Below are 14,188 nucleotides of genomic sequence, written 5' to 3' on the forward strand. Positions count from 1 at the left end.
GTGTATGTGTGTGTATGTTACAAAAACCATAAGAAGAGGTCTTTAAGGGTGTTGTCTGATCCTGGGATGATTCGCCCAGTTTAGTTTCTGTGGTGCTTTTATTAAGAGATGCATTTGATTAAAAGAGCAATTCAAGTTCATTTGAAAATCTGGAAGTGAAAAAATATTTGCACTATGCAAAACGTTTGCACTAATTCAAAGGGCTAATTTTTCTGTATAAGGTAATATGATCTGAGCAAAGTTTGTCAGGACAGCAGTTATGATGGAGAAGTGAGGCAACTTGACCAATCAGAAAGCTCACTGCTTTAATTCAGATATTAGCATATCACACATCCCCTTGAATATTTCTTCCGAGCAACTTTGAACATTAATTCCAAGACGGGATTCCGAGTCAATAATGCAGCAGCTGTAATGCTATCCCTGAGGCCCTACTTGGAATGCCTTTTCCCTAAAATGCCATTTTCATTTCAAGTTCCTAAAAGTCTATGTTTTCAAATTCTAGCCCTTTTTTCCCCCTTTTCCTTTATGATTTCAGTTCTGTTTTTAATTTTCTCTGTAACATTTTTTATCCTTCTTCATTTTATTTCCCGAGAAGAATATGAGTATTTTGTTTACACTACCTACACAATAATTTGTAAATTTTGCTTTATATGTAGGCCTGTCAGCTAGGTTTCAAAATTATTGGATAGGTGTAATAAATTCATTCAACATAATTTCTTATTTTAGGCAAAGTGATTTTGATTATTAAAATACCTTTTCAGCCAATAAATTGGTAAAAATTAGCACATTATAAATAACACTGCACAGCAAAAAACACTTCAAAATACTTTTGACACCATTCTTTCTGATTCTTATGCGAAATGACCTCCTAAATCCAAACATGACCACTGTTTTTCCCTATCCCCCCCCCACCACCTTTTTAAAATGGTGTTCCCCATTTTTTTTTTTTCATTTTTCGACAGTTTCATAGCTGTCATATTTGTTTGGAAGGGAAGTGAGCATTATACAGGGTGCAGCAAAAAAACGTCAACAAAGTTTGCATTATCAAATGGAATAAACTAATCTATTTTTAATGAGTGTTTATTTCTTTTTGTCTCTCACTTCAGTTAGAAATCAATTTATAATCAATTTCCTATTTTATATACATACTAGCTGTGTGCCCGGCGTTGCACGGGCTACTTAAAAAATGAAGGAGATGTCCAATTGATGTTTTTGTATTACTCTGACATCAGTTTCTAAAGCACTAAAGAGTAAATAAATACACGTAATGCAAAGTTTGCAAAACACCAGTAGAGCATATTTTTGGCAAAAATCTCTTTAACGTTAATCATAGTTATCAATGATACAAGTTAGGAGTATTTTCAATTAGCACAAAAGATGAAAATATATGCATTGTCAACTATAATCTGTGCTCACGTTAAATGAATTACATCTGATAGACTATATCTGAAATATTTATGTGCAATTACAATCAGCCTTTTACATAAAATGACACACACTTTTTGGTTGATAACGTGATACTAAAGCACCAAGACTAAATAACTACCAATAAGCATTAATTTAATACCAAGTCATCAGATTCCAATTTAGCTTTGGTTAAAATCCTTAAAAACAATCTTTTTTGTTCAAATCAGTTTCACAAAAAATCCAAACAATCTTAATTTAGCATGTTCTTTTAATGATATAAACTGTATTTTAAAAATAGAAACAGGAAGGAAAAAGAGAGTTATTACAATTTGAAAACTCACCCATGTGACGGGAAAAAGTCCAACAAAATAAACATAATTAGTCGCACATCCTAAGTGTACCAAAATATGAGGCCGGTGAATGATAAACTTACACTACAATCAATAAGCATAGCTAAAGAAACAACTTTCATATGCTGAAAAAAGTTAAGAACGTTGAATGTAAAAAAAAAAAGGACAGACGATAAAATAAAAGGTTGTCCGAATAGGGCAACCAATTTTAAACTAATTTAAAATGAAATTCTAAATGGAAACGTTGTTTTAAGATTTGGACAGCAGCCAAAAAAATCTCTTTTAAAACAATTAGTAGAATTTTACTCGCTCACGCATATGCAAAATGGCAACAGGAAAGAAATAAAAATTCCTGAATAGCGTTGTGTCAATTAACGTTTTAATTAATATCTCCGCTAATTAAAGTCGCACAATTATGAGATTGGTCCTATTGTTTTCTTTGGAAAATTCCGAATTGATCGGTATCTCGTTTGATTCTCGATTCGCAGCGGTTCTCGAGAAGATCGATCTTCAGACAGACAGACGCAAACAGATTTTAATATTATAGTGGATACTTTTCATTTTTACAACGTCAAGCAAAATATCTGCTATTTTAAAGCTGTTTAACCAAGGAGAGAACAACAGTTTGTTTGTTTGATGTACCTCGACAAACAGTGTTTGATGGAATATGCTGTTTTAAGGGGCCTGAAAATGATAGTCGACATCCAGGAACTGTACAAAAACGTATGATGAACACTTCTGTTGATCGTAAGACTAACAAAAAGCTAGTTCAATGAAGTCCTCGGTTTTCCATGAAAAAATGCGTTGGTGAAACAAGAATATGTGACCAATCAATGAGGCTAAGGGCAAAAACAGACCTTAGACAAAAGTTCCAAAAAGTTCAGCCTTTTACTGAAGAAAACAAACTTGTGCTGCTCCAAAGATGACAAAAACCTTTGAGACGGGCTGCAAATCACCACTGGAGAGAGATTCCTGTCACTGATGAGCAGCTCTTTACTGTTCAACCAGCTCATAACTCTCAGAACGGTAGGATTTGGTCAGTAAATACTCCATGCACCTTGGTAAATGCTGAACATCGACAAAATCTGATATTGGTCCTTGTGTGAAGCAGAATTTGCACAAGCGGCAAAAAAATCTCTGGTTTTTGTGAATGAGGGTATTAAAATTAATCAAAAAGTGTACCAGTGTATGCAATAGCTTTAGACATCAATAATATTTGTATATATTTTAAACTATAGCTAAAATGATAACATTGTTAAAAAAAAAAAGTAAAAGCTAAAAAAGGATTGCTCATTATAACAAATGGATTACACACATATGCGAGCAAATGATGCAATCAGATTAACTAATAGAGATCAAGTTATGTTACACTAAAAATGCATAGGGGAGTTAAATGTTTTTGAACAAGACTAGTCCGGTCACTGGATTAGGCCCGCTAGTCATGTAAATCCAAAAATTAATAAGTATATTGTAAATTTAAAGCAGTTAAGAAGTGTACACCTAAAAATCAGGTTTCTGTTAGTTGGATTTTCTAGATTATGAAAGGTTTGATGCCATTGGAAGGGAAGAGGAAGAAAAAGAATAGGAATGTTTAGAAACAGATTTTGCACTTTTTAAGTTAAAATGTGTGCATTTATCTACATTCAGTTACTCATTGCCGAATAAAACTTTTTTTTGAACGTGCGAAAACTCGTGGATAATCCACCTTGCGGATAATCAGTAGTTTACTGTACAGTTTAATAATTTTCAAAAAAAAAACCTTATTCACAAAATTTAAAATTTTAAATAATGTCCTTTAAAATTTTTGAAGAAATTATGATTGTAAATGTATTTTAGTGAATATATCCAAAATTTTTCATAGTGGGAATATGAATGACTCAACAGTTACGGCAAATAACGTGGGAAAATTTTTTGCAATTTCTGCAAAATTTCACTTTTAAATGCTATAGCTCATGTTTCATGAAAGCAACAGAGTTTTATAATTGCTCATTTTTAAGAAAATTACATGCACTTTAGTTTGTAACTTAAAAAAATTTTGAGAAAGAAATGTTTTCCACAAAATTTCAAAATATAAAAATTCAAAAATGTTTGAGATAGTGTCCTTTACATTTTAAAAATAATGTTTGAATTTTAATGCATATTTATAAAAATGTCCAAAAGTTTTCAGAGTGGGACCATGAAGGGTTCAGCAGTTCCTAAAAAATAAATGGCATTTACTAAATTGCAGTGATGTGTCCTACATTATTTGCTGTAATTGATGATCCTTCCATGGTCACACTGAAATTCTCTGTATTCATAAAAGTACAATAAAAAAATCTTTTTTTTTTTTCTTTTCAAAATTTTAAAAGACACCTTCTTTAAAATTTGTGAACTTAGCATTTTATGAAAAAAATTGTCAACAGTTATTCAAGTTACATAAACATATTAAGATAATGAGCATATAATTGTCTCTAAAATGAGCTATCTTATAGCTCTATAGCTCCCATAGAACTTAAGTTATAACATTCTAAATCACTGCTAAGTAAAAGAAGTGCTTTTTAATAAATTTCAAACTTACTCATAAATTATGAATGATAAATTAAAAGGAAAAAAACATATTTATAAATTTCAATTGATGTACGCCATTGGTGTGAAGTAGCCCTAAATTATTTTTAAAATGTGCTGTAAAAAGACCATATAAAGGTCCTATTTTGTTATCTGCTGGAAGAGTGGGAACCCTGTCATAATACTATTGGTTGTATTTTGTTAAAATATTTATTTTCAATAAAGTTGTATGGAAAATTGCTTATCTGGTTTTTTTGCTGCACCCTGTATTAACCATTAACACTCTATTCAGGAGCTAGAAAAGTGAAAAGTTAAAAAGTTTGAACATTTGTTGCAGGTTGGGAGATTCATGAGGGTATTCTCCCATAAAATATTTTTTTTAATCATCAAAAGCAATCTTTTAATTTTCTAGGTTTTTTTTCTTTTTTAAAGCAATTTTTTCACTAAAATTTTGGTGTAAAACCAAAGTATCAAACTCGCTCCTGCGATATCCATGTTCGAATTTTCAGGATGTAAATTTTTTTTTCTTTCAAATTTTGGAAACACCGTATGTTGCATATGAGTTGCCCTGCAGATCTTCAGTAAAACTTCCTGTGAATTTATTCAAGTTATATTGGCAGATGTAATTAGGATTAAAATTGAAGTTAAGTTTGTTTAATATAGCTTTAATCTATATTTATATTTCTAAGGATGCCCCCCCCCCTCCCACACTCATTCTTATCACTATACCAATAAGTGATTTATTCTCAGTTAGTACAAATTTACCAGTATAAGTGAGACCAAGGGAGGAAGTTCACCCCTTTTATACAACTATCACACATCCCCTAGCGCATCACACATCCCATAGCATATCACATATCCCCTCCTATTTTCTCATTGCAACATTGAACATACATGCCAAACTCTAATTGAATTCTGAGTCGATGAAAAAGCAACACTTACATAATGCTCTTGAACTGCTAGTCAGGCCTATCTTGAACACATTGAATGTTGACACATGTAGACATAAGATAGCAAGACATCCAAGTCATGAAAAATATGTCCTTTAGGACAAAAATAGGCACATAAGTTCAAACTATTAAAACCAGAGTTTAAAAAAAAAGTTATGTACCAGAAAAATATGTAACAAGTTTTTATACTTAATTGAATAGTAAGAAGCATGACATGTAATTTAGTTGTTATTTTTTACATTTATTGCTGTCAACCAGTCTTTGACACACTTGGTTGAAAAGTTTTTTATTTGGGTTATGCCAACTTATGTAAATTATTATTGTAACTTTCATTATTTTTCCAGGTTACAGTGGACGTTGACTTTTCTTATTTTGAGGAGCTTCGGAAAGGCATGAAACCTAACACTTCTAACCTGTGTACGAGAAGTCATACTGGAACATCAGCATCTGCACCAATTGCAGCAGGTATCTGTGCACTTGCATTGGAAGCAAAGTAAGCACATTAATTTCGCTTTTTCATGTGTAATGAAAGGAAAAAAAATGTATGTTAGATGAAAAGAGTTAAGCTGTAAATAAATTTAAATAGCCAATCTAAAAGAAGCATTTAAGTACTATAAAATTTAGCATGAAAAACAATCCCATTCACTTCAGTTTTTTTTATATGAAAAAAAAATTAATTGATTTTATAATGTTATGTATTTGAAAGATATACTTCTGCAGTAAAAATGCTGAATTGTATTTGAATTTGGTTCTTTAGGAACAAAGCATTGTTTTTAGTCTTAAAAATATGAAAAATTCTTGAAAATGATTGAAAACATAACAGTCCATTCATGTTGTTCTCTTGATGACAGCAACTTAATTGGAAAAGGAACAATTTGAAAATGTGATTTAAAACTTACTGTGAGAGATTTCGCCCAATAAAACAAACTGTCCTTCATATTAATCAAAACTGAATTGAAGCTTAAGTATAAGAACTTTTAGTATTAAGCTGGGAAGGTTCAACTTTTTTAAAAAGCTTTTTTTTTTTTTTTTTTTTTTTTTTTTTTTTTTTTTTTTTTTTTTTTTTTTTGCTAGACTGCAGCATTTTGAGTTGGCAGGTAGGAAATCTTGGAAAAACCACCCAAGGTGTCACCCATGCTGGGTATGCTGCTGCATAAACTAAAAGTTACTGCTTGTGCTCAATAATGTTTCATAAACAGATATACTAAGTAAAACAAATATTTATGTTCAGAAATTTTTGATCTTTCTGCTTTTTTTATAATTTCTAGTCTTGGCTTCTAAATTGGAAGAAAAACTAAATTAACAATAAAAAGTGGGAGGGGGAGTTGCACCCCGAATAGCCGCCACTGCTTTTTAGTTTATATTTTGTGTTTTTAGCGGGTTTCAGAAAAAAATTCTTTGCAATGGAATTTGTATATAATCTCTAAAGATAATCTCTCTAGAAGTTATTTCGGACGTTTGTTTTCATTTTCTTTCTGTTTTTAAACATAATTTTGCAATAAATTTAATTTTAAGTAAAATAGTTTCAACTCTATACTTTAATTGTAAAATGAATCTGCTCTGTTGCTGCAATAATGACATTGCTCAAAAAACTGAAAATATCTGTTAAAGATTAAGCTTGATGAATCACTAATTAGTGATTGTATTTGGATTTTAAACCATACTTTCAGTTGTGTTTTGTGTGTGATACATATTATTACAGTGAAAGATATCATTGATTTTTCATACTGATATTTTTTTCTTTCTTTCTCTTTCTCTTCAATTTTTATCTTTTCAAAAAAAAAAAGTTAATAAACTTGATTAAAACGTGGCATATAGAGTCTGGTGTCACCCGCACAATCAAAAACTCTATTCATTTTAACCTTTTAGTATTTATTGAACAGCAACTTAAAAAAAAATAATAACCTTTAAATTTTTTGAAATGCTTGCTCCAAATGTGTTTTTTGTCTTTTTCCCCCTGCTGTTATAGTGTCCACGTCAGATCTTTTTCTTTTACTATAATAATGTACAAGAAAACTGATAGTGTGAAAGACCTGTACATTTTTTGCTACCTTTCTCTTTAAAGATATCAAAAAGCGAATATGTATGTGGTTCCAAAATGTAATTCTGTTTCTCAAAGAAATGAAAAAAAGAATGGATTTCACCCTTATAAACGTGAAAAAAAGTAGATCGTGTAATGTCGATCATTGAATTAAGCAGAACCTCAGACTTTTGAGACTCGAATTTTCGAGACTCTGCTGTATTTAAAAAGTTTTGAGCCACTACAGTGCATAGGGTTTACGATGCTGATCTTGCAATCCGATATTTTTCTTCTGCTTATGATCTACTCTGGCACTTTTTCCTATTCACCAAGTGACATCCCATGCCATCAAATAATGTACCAACCACACCCCACCTTTTTGCACTAGGCCTCAGGTTTTGCCTTGTGGGGCAGTTAGGGTCCACATGGCTGAGAATAGAGATCAAAAGTGGTCTACAGTTGGTGTCTTGTGCAAGTGATGGTCCTGTGCTGAGCATGAGTTCAGCATGGACTTTACCTCTTATTGTGTGAACCTGACAAAGCATGATTTATGATATGTATCATAAATCACGTCATTGGTGTGCTGTGGCTCCCACAGAACATTGTACTGTTCTGAATGACCCTTTGATTCAACTCATTCTTTTTTTTTTTTTTTGCTTTCTTGAAGAGCCTTTAGCAAATTATTAAAATAAAAATTTTCACATGTTTGTGGTCATCAAAAAAAAAAAAAAAAAACACAGAGTTAATGTTAACTTTAGATGTATATAATCTAAAAAATAAACAAAATATGTTTTGGAAGATTTTTCAAGGCTATTACGTAGAAAAACAATTTATAGACATGTGATCAACAGGATATGCTTGACACTTTGAAGAAATTTCTTTATAAATTATTAAAAAAATTCCAGTATTTTTAAAGAAAAATCGTGAATGAATATTATTTGAATGTCAATTGTATGGTATTATCCTGTCTGGATATTGACCAAACTTTTTAAATTCTCTCTCTCGTTACTACAAATGCTAAATAAATGGTCACACTATTACAAGCATTCCCTGAACTTAAAAGTTATCTTGTTTTAAAAAATCATTTATATGTTATTAGCATTTTTTGAGTATTTTACTATAATATGAATGTATGCTCGCTTCACACTTGGAATGATTTATATAAGAATATAGTTTCATTTCATTTACTTGGTATGAATGTACTTTGTCATTTTCAGCCCAAGGTTGACATGGAGAGATTTGCAACATCTAATTGTTTTAACTTCTCAGTATGAACCATTGCGTAATGAAAAGGACTGGGTTACCAATGGTGTTGAAAGGCAAGGTGAGCTGCTTTTAGTGAACTATAAACCAAAAGCGAAATCCATTTTTTATGATTTTTTTATATGCAGAAATTGCTTTTTCATTCTTTTGAAAAATATCGAGAAGTTCATTTATTAACAAAAAAAAAAAAAAAACTAACGTTAATAGGTTTATAAACAATAGTGGCCCGAAAACTGAACCTTGTGGAACATCACTTAAAACATCAATCTACTGAGAATGATATCTGTCAAGTACTACTCTTGTTTATCCTTTGCCAGCCAATTTCTGCAACATATTAATTATCTTTTTTCAATGTACACCAGTCTGTTAAAGGGAGCAGCAATTGGTATCTCATTGAAAACGCTTTGAAAATCAATACAGTAAACCTTCATTCTTCCAAACTTTGTTAAAATGAACTTCACTTAATCTGGACTGGTATTTAGATGTACGTGCTGTATGAAAAAAAGGCGAGTTAATGCCACTAATGTATTTTTGCAGGCCTTATTTTGTATTTTATAGTGTATCTTTGTAATTTTCTCCATATGTTTTTATATTATGCGTACAAAGTACAATTTTTCCTTTGTACAGTAATTGCTTTTTGTTCCTTGACTCAACTTATAGGTTATTTTGTTTAATCCATGGGTCATTCCATATTAAATAAACAAATGGGCCGTGCTGTTGTATTGATTTTGATGAAATTTTTAGGTAATAGGTACCAATATTCTGTACCTCCAAACTGGTTTTTTTTTTTTTTTTTTGAAAAAATTTTATTCCTGAGATAGAACTATTTTTTCGCTCCGCGGATGGGTAAAATTGGACATTTTTTATCCTTTTCCTAAATCTAGTAAATTTATTTGAATTAGTAGAAAGATCAAACAAGTCTTATTGCAAAGATGAAAGACAGCTTTTATTTGTGCATAAAAAGAAAAGATTTAAGTTAAGCCTAATTAGAAATTTTCCGTTGTCAATTCATGGTTGAAAAAGTGCCGTTTTCATGATTAAAGTAGGAAGCTATTTTTTTCCTGTTGTAGTTAGTTATGCATACTAGAAGCACAGTAAAATAGGTTGATACTAGTAGTCCTTCATGATGAAAAAATTGCTTAAACTTAAGAAAAAATAAGAAATGGGCTTTTTCACTCCCCAAAAAGAGGATGTGGGTTAGGTGATAAAAATTTGAAAATGCTAGGGTAAGAAGCCATTACATTGCCCTTTAAAACGAAACAAAAACTGTCTTGTTTTTTAAGGCGTAGAACCTTTAAAGAAAACATTTGCGTTTGGTGAAAAATTATGTTTTGTAAATCCACTATAATATTAAAATCTGTTCGCGTCCGTCTGTCTGTCTGAAGATCGATCTTCTCGAGAACCACTGTGAATCGAGAGTCAAACGAGATACCGATCAATTCGAAATTTTCCAAAGAAAACAATAGGACCAATCTCGTAATTGTGTGATTTTAATTAGCGGAGATATTAATTAAAACGTTAATTAACATAACTTTATTCAGGAATTTCTATTTCTTTCCTGTTGCCATTTTGCATATGGGTGAGCAAGTAAAATTGTAATAATTGTTTTAAAAGAGATTTTTTTGGCTGCTGTCCAAATCTTAAAACAAAGTTTCCATTTAGAATTTCATTTTAAATTAGTTTAAAATTGGTTGCCCTATTCGGACAACCTTTTATTTTATCGTCTGCCCTTTTTTTATTTTTTACATTCAACGTTCTTAACTCTTTTCACATTATGAAAGTTGTTTCTTTAGCTATGTTTATTGATTGTAGTGTAAGTTTATCATTCACCGGCCTCATATTTTGGTACATTTAGGATGTGCGACTAATTATGTTTATTTTCTTGGACTTTTCCCCGTCACATGTGTGAGTTTTGGAATTGTAATAACTCTATTTTTCCTTCCTGTTTCTATTTTTGAAATACAGTTTGTATCGTTAAAAGAACATGTTAAATTAAGATTGTTTGGATTTTTTGTGAAACTGATTTGAACAAAAAAGATTGTTTTTAAGGATTTTAACCAAAGCTAAATTGGAATCTGATGACTTGGTATTAAATCAATGCTTATTGGTATTTATTGAGTCTTGGTGATTTAGTTTCACGAAATCAACAAAAAAAATGTGTCATTTTATGTAAAAAGCTGATTGTAATTGTACATAAATATTTCAGATATAGTCTATCAGATGTAATTCATTTTAACTTGAGCACAGATTATAGTTAATAATACATGTATTTTCATCTTTTGTGCTAATTGAAAATACTCATAACTTGTATCACTGATAAGTATGATTAACGTTAAAGAGATTTTTGCAAAAAATATGCTCTACTGGTGTTTTGCAAACCTTGCATTACGCGTATTTATTTACTCCTTAGCGCTTTAGAAATTGATGTCAGAGTAATACAAAAACATCAATTGGACATCTCTTTCATTTTTTAAGTAGCCCGTGCAACGCCGGGCACGCAGCTAGTATAGTTAATAAAAATCGAAAGCTTTTTGTTGTTTAAAATTACATTTTGCAAATGTACTTCAGTGAAATTTTGTTATATGGTAGTTTTTAAGGTTTTTATCCAGTGTACTTGGCCTCCTTTAAGTAAAGTGCAAAAGTAATTATTGTATGACTTTAAAGTATGACTCTTTTACACCCTAAAAAAAACAAGACAGTTTTTTTTTTTCATTTTAAAAAGCAATGTAATGGCTTCTAACCCTAACATTTTTAAATTTTTATAACCCACCCCCACAGGTCACTTTTGTGGAGTGAAAAAAATCCATTTTTTAAGTTTTTCTTAAGAGTAAGCAATTTTTTTAAGAATAAAGGACTGCCAGTATCAGCAGTAATCAACAGCAACAGAAAAAAAATTAGTTTCCTATTGAAGTCCATCATCGACTTTTTTAGGCTCGAAATGACAAAAACAGCCTAAATAGAAATCTTCCTTTCTGAAATTATGGTTGAAAAAAATGCCGTTTTCTTCATTAAGCAGAAAAAAAGCTATATCTCAGGAATAAAGTTTTTCAAAGAAAAAAATATAACATTTTGGGGGTACAGAATATTGGGAAATATTACCAACCAAATTTCATCAAAATCAAAAATGGTGAGACACCAAAATTTCTGAAAATTTGTTGGTTTTAATTGGAATGACCCCCATACTTTCATTAATATTTGGATTACTTGTATCCCTTAAGTCTGGACTAGTGAAGTTCTACTTCATAAACAATAGATAAATTTCTTGTTATCTAAAATCATGGGAATCATGTCTCAGAAATGCAAAAATTAAGTTACACAGAATTAATTAGCATTGGACCTACTCCTTTTAACATTAGATTACAAGCCAGTAAACTGTTAATCTCCAGAAAATTAATTGTCTTGAATTTGATTCAAGAGTAGATCCAGCTTCTGATTCTGAAAGGTTTGTTCTGAAATATGTGCTCCAAGACTAAAATGGGAGGGGGGTCTAATAATATAATATTGAGCCATAAATAGGCTATATCATTTTTGCATGTTTCTTATGCCTAGATTTCAGATACCTTTTCTGTTGAAAGCGTTGAAAAAAAGTTATTTCTTATGGTTAGAGTTTTCGCAGAACTATTTTGCTCTTATCCTGGATTTTAGGTTTTTTTTTTTAATTAATTGGAGGGGGAGTTTCACATTTTTTTTTAACCTTTTTTAAAAGCTTGCTGATGTTATTTCATCTGTGTATATGCAGCAAGATAAGAATTACAACAATAATAATTATTATTATAACACCACACAAATTAAAACTGTAAATTGCAGTAGATCCTCAATTATCCCAATTTTTTTCTATCCAAACCTTGTTTAACTGAAGTGAACTTACTGTATTTTTATTTATTTATTTATTTATTTTTTGGTAAGTAAATATCACTGCAAGATCATCGGTAGGAGCCATTTCAGCTGTAGACACAAGTTGCTCATGCACAATGAAATATTTAAAGATAGCAGTAAATTTTTGAAACACAAAATAATTCTTTTTTAAAAAATTCTATTGAATTCTGAAGTGGTTGAATGTGAAAGTAAAGTCCTGTTTTGTTAAGTTATTTTTAAACTATAAATTATGTTTTAAGTTAAAAGAACAAAAAATACAGTTGACTGTATTATTAGCATGAAATCAAAGTTAAAGTTACCTATATTATATGTTACTAAATTTACATTGCATTTTCTGCCTTGTATGATATTCACTGAACAAATTTGTTTGCAATTATAATAATATCTTTACAAAGATCATACGAAATAGTAATTTTGTTAATGTGAACAACCAGAACCTGCTTTTTGCTTACAGCTATATTTTTAGCAACATCATTTTTATTCAGAATTGCCTATACACTGAAGGAGGTCCGGTCTCTAACACCGAACAATAAGGAGGGTCATGGGGGACATGATACCCTTTCTTCCCACCAGGGGTGTCCATCCCGCCATGAACAAGAGCGCACCTCCTCAAATGCCACAAAACGCCCGTAAATCTGAAGCCCTCTCCCCACTCCAAAAAAAAAGAGAAAAATACTCCTTAAAACACCCCCTAAATATTTCAGTGCTGCAGTCTGCGCCACTCCCTAGTTGGGCACTCCTGCTTCCCCCACCTTTAGCAAGCAAGGTTAGCCTAAAGGGGAATTCTTAGGACTTATGTTGTGGAAAAATGTTCCAGACTTTCTATTTTACCTGAATATAACATGTATTGCACCCCAGCGAGGAAAGTGACATGACTCAAAAAACAGCATTGGAGAAAATCAAGGTTTGATGCAATAGTAGTTTTAAGTAATTTTGTCTCAAATATTACGTTACACTCAACAAATGATGATGCAATGCTTAGTTTTTGTGGCTTAAATTAATAGTACATACTTAAAGTTCAAAAATATTTCTTCTAAGTTATAAAAGTTTAATGAAGTATTACTTTTGACTACATCATTTGTGGGCCACTGCATGCCAGTTATGTAAGTTAACTTTGTGTGAGTTTTGTGGCAAGAAAGAACATTAAATTTAAATTATAAATCAATAGTTAGTACATTTTCCCCAAATTTTGAGCTGTGTCACTTTCCTTTCGGGGATGCAATGTGCCCTTGCCTGAAAATGACCCTCTCCCAAAATCAAGTGCTTGATACGCCCTTAGTCTGTCCAGTTCCAATCCCTTTATTTAATCATGGTTCTACTGTATGTTTTAACTGTTGTTTGTATAGCAGCCTCATTTTTTGAATAAGTTCAGTTTTTTTCCAATTATTCCTTTTGTAAAAAATTGCAACTTAGCACTCCAAAATCAAGACAAAGATAAATTTTTATACGTAACCCATGCTAAGGGTTTAGAAGATTTTACTGGTTCAAAAATAAATAAATAGAAGTTTGCATTTTTAGAGGGAAAGTTGAGATTTTTGCAATTAAAAGATTTAGAAAATTGATTAATTTTTGCATTTTTTGCAAAAAAATAATTAAAGCCTAAAAATAATCATAAAAATAATAAAATTTTAGTACATTTTGTATCATTTTTAACAGTTTACTTTGCAATTAACATCTATCATTAGGAGAATATTTTAGGCACTTAGTGACTAGTTTACTTCGATCAATTTAGCAAGAGTTTATACTTAGCTTTTATACTACATTTCTGAGAGTACTTG

The 14,188-nt window shown here is 30.9% G+C and overlaps 1 protein-coding gene across 1 annotated transcript in view; it reads left to right on the forward strand.

Annotated features, from left to right (window-relative positions):
• Positions 1-14,188, forward strand: part of LOC129218398 (furin-1-like) — a 101,043-nt gene that overhangs the window by 46,668 nt on the left and 40,187 nt on the right. The window contains exons 9-10 of the mRNA XM_054852649.1: positions 5,596-5,744; positions 8,489-8,595. Coding sequence (XP_054708624.1) covers positions 5,596-5,744; positions 8,489-8,595 — 256 coding nt within the window. The remainder of the gene's footprint in view (positions 1-5,595; positions 5,745-8,488; positions 8,596-14,188) is intronic.

This window comes from Uloborus diversus, chromosome 3 (genome assembly GCF_026930045.1).
Source record: "Uloborus diversus isolate 005 chromosome 3, Udiv.v.3.1, whole genome shotgun sequence".
NCBI classification, from domain to species: domain Eukaryota; kingdom Metazoa; phylum Arthropoda; class Arachnida; order Araneae; family Uloboridae; genus Uloborus; species Uloborus diversus.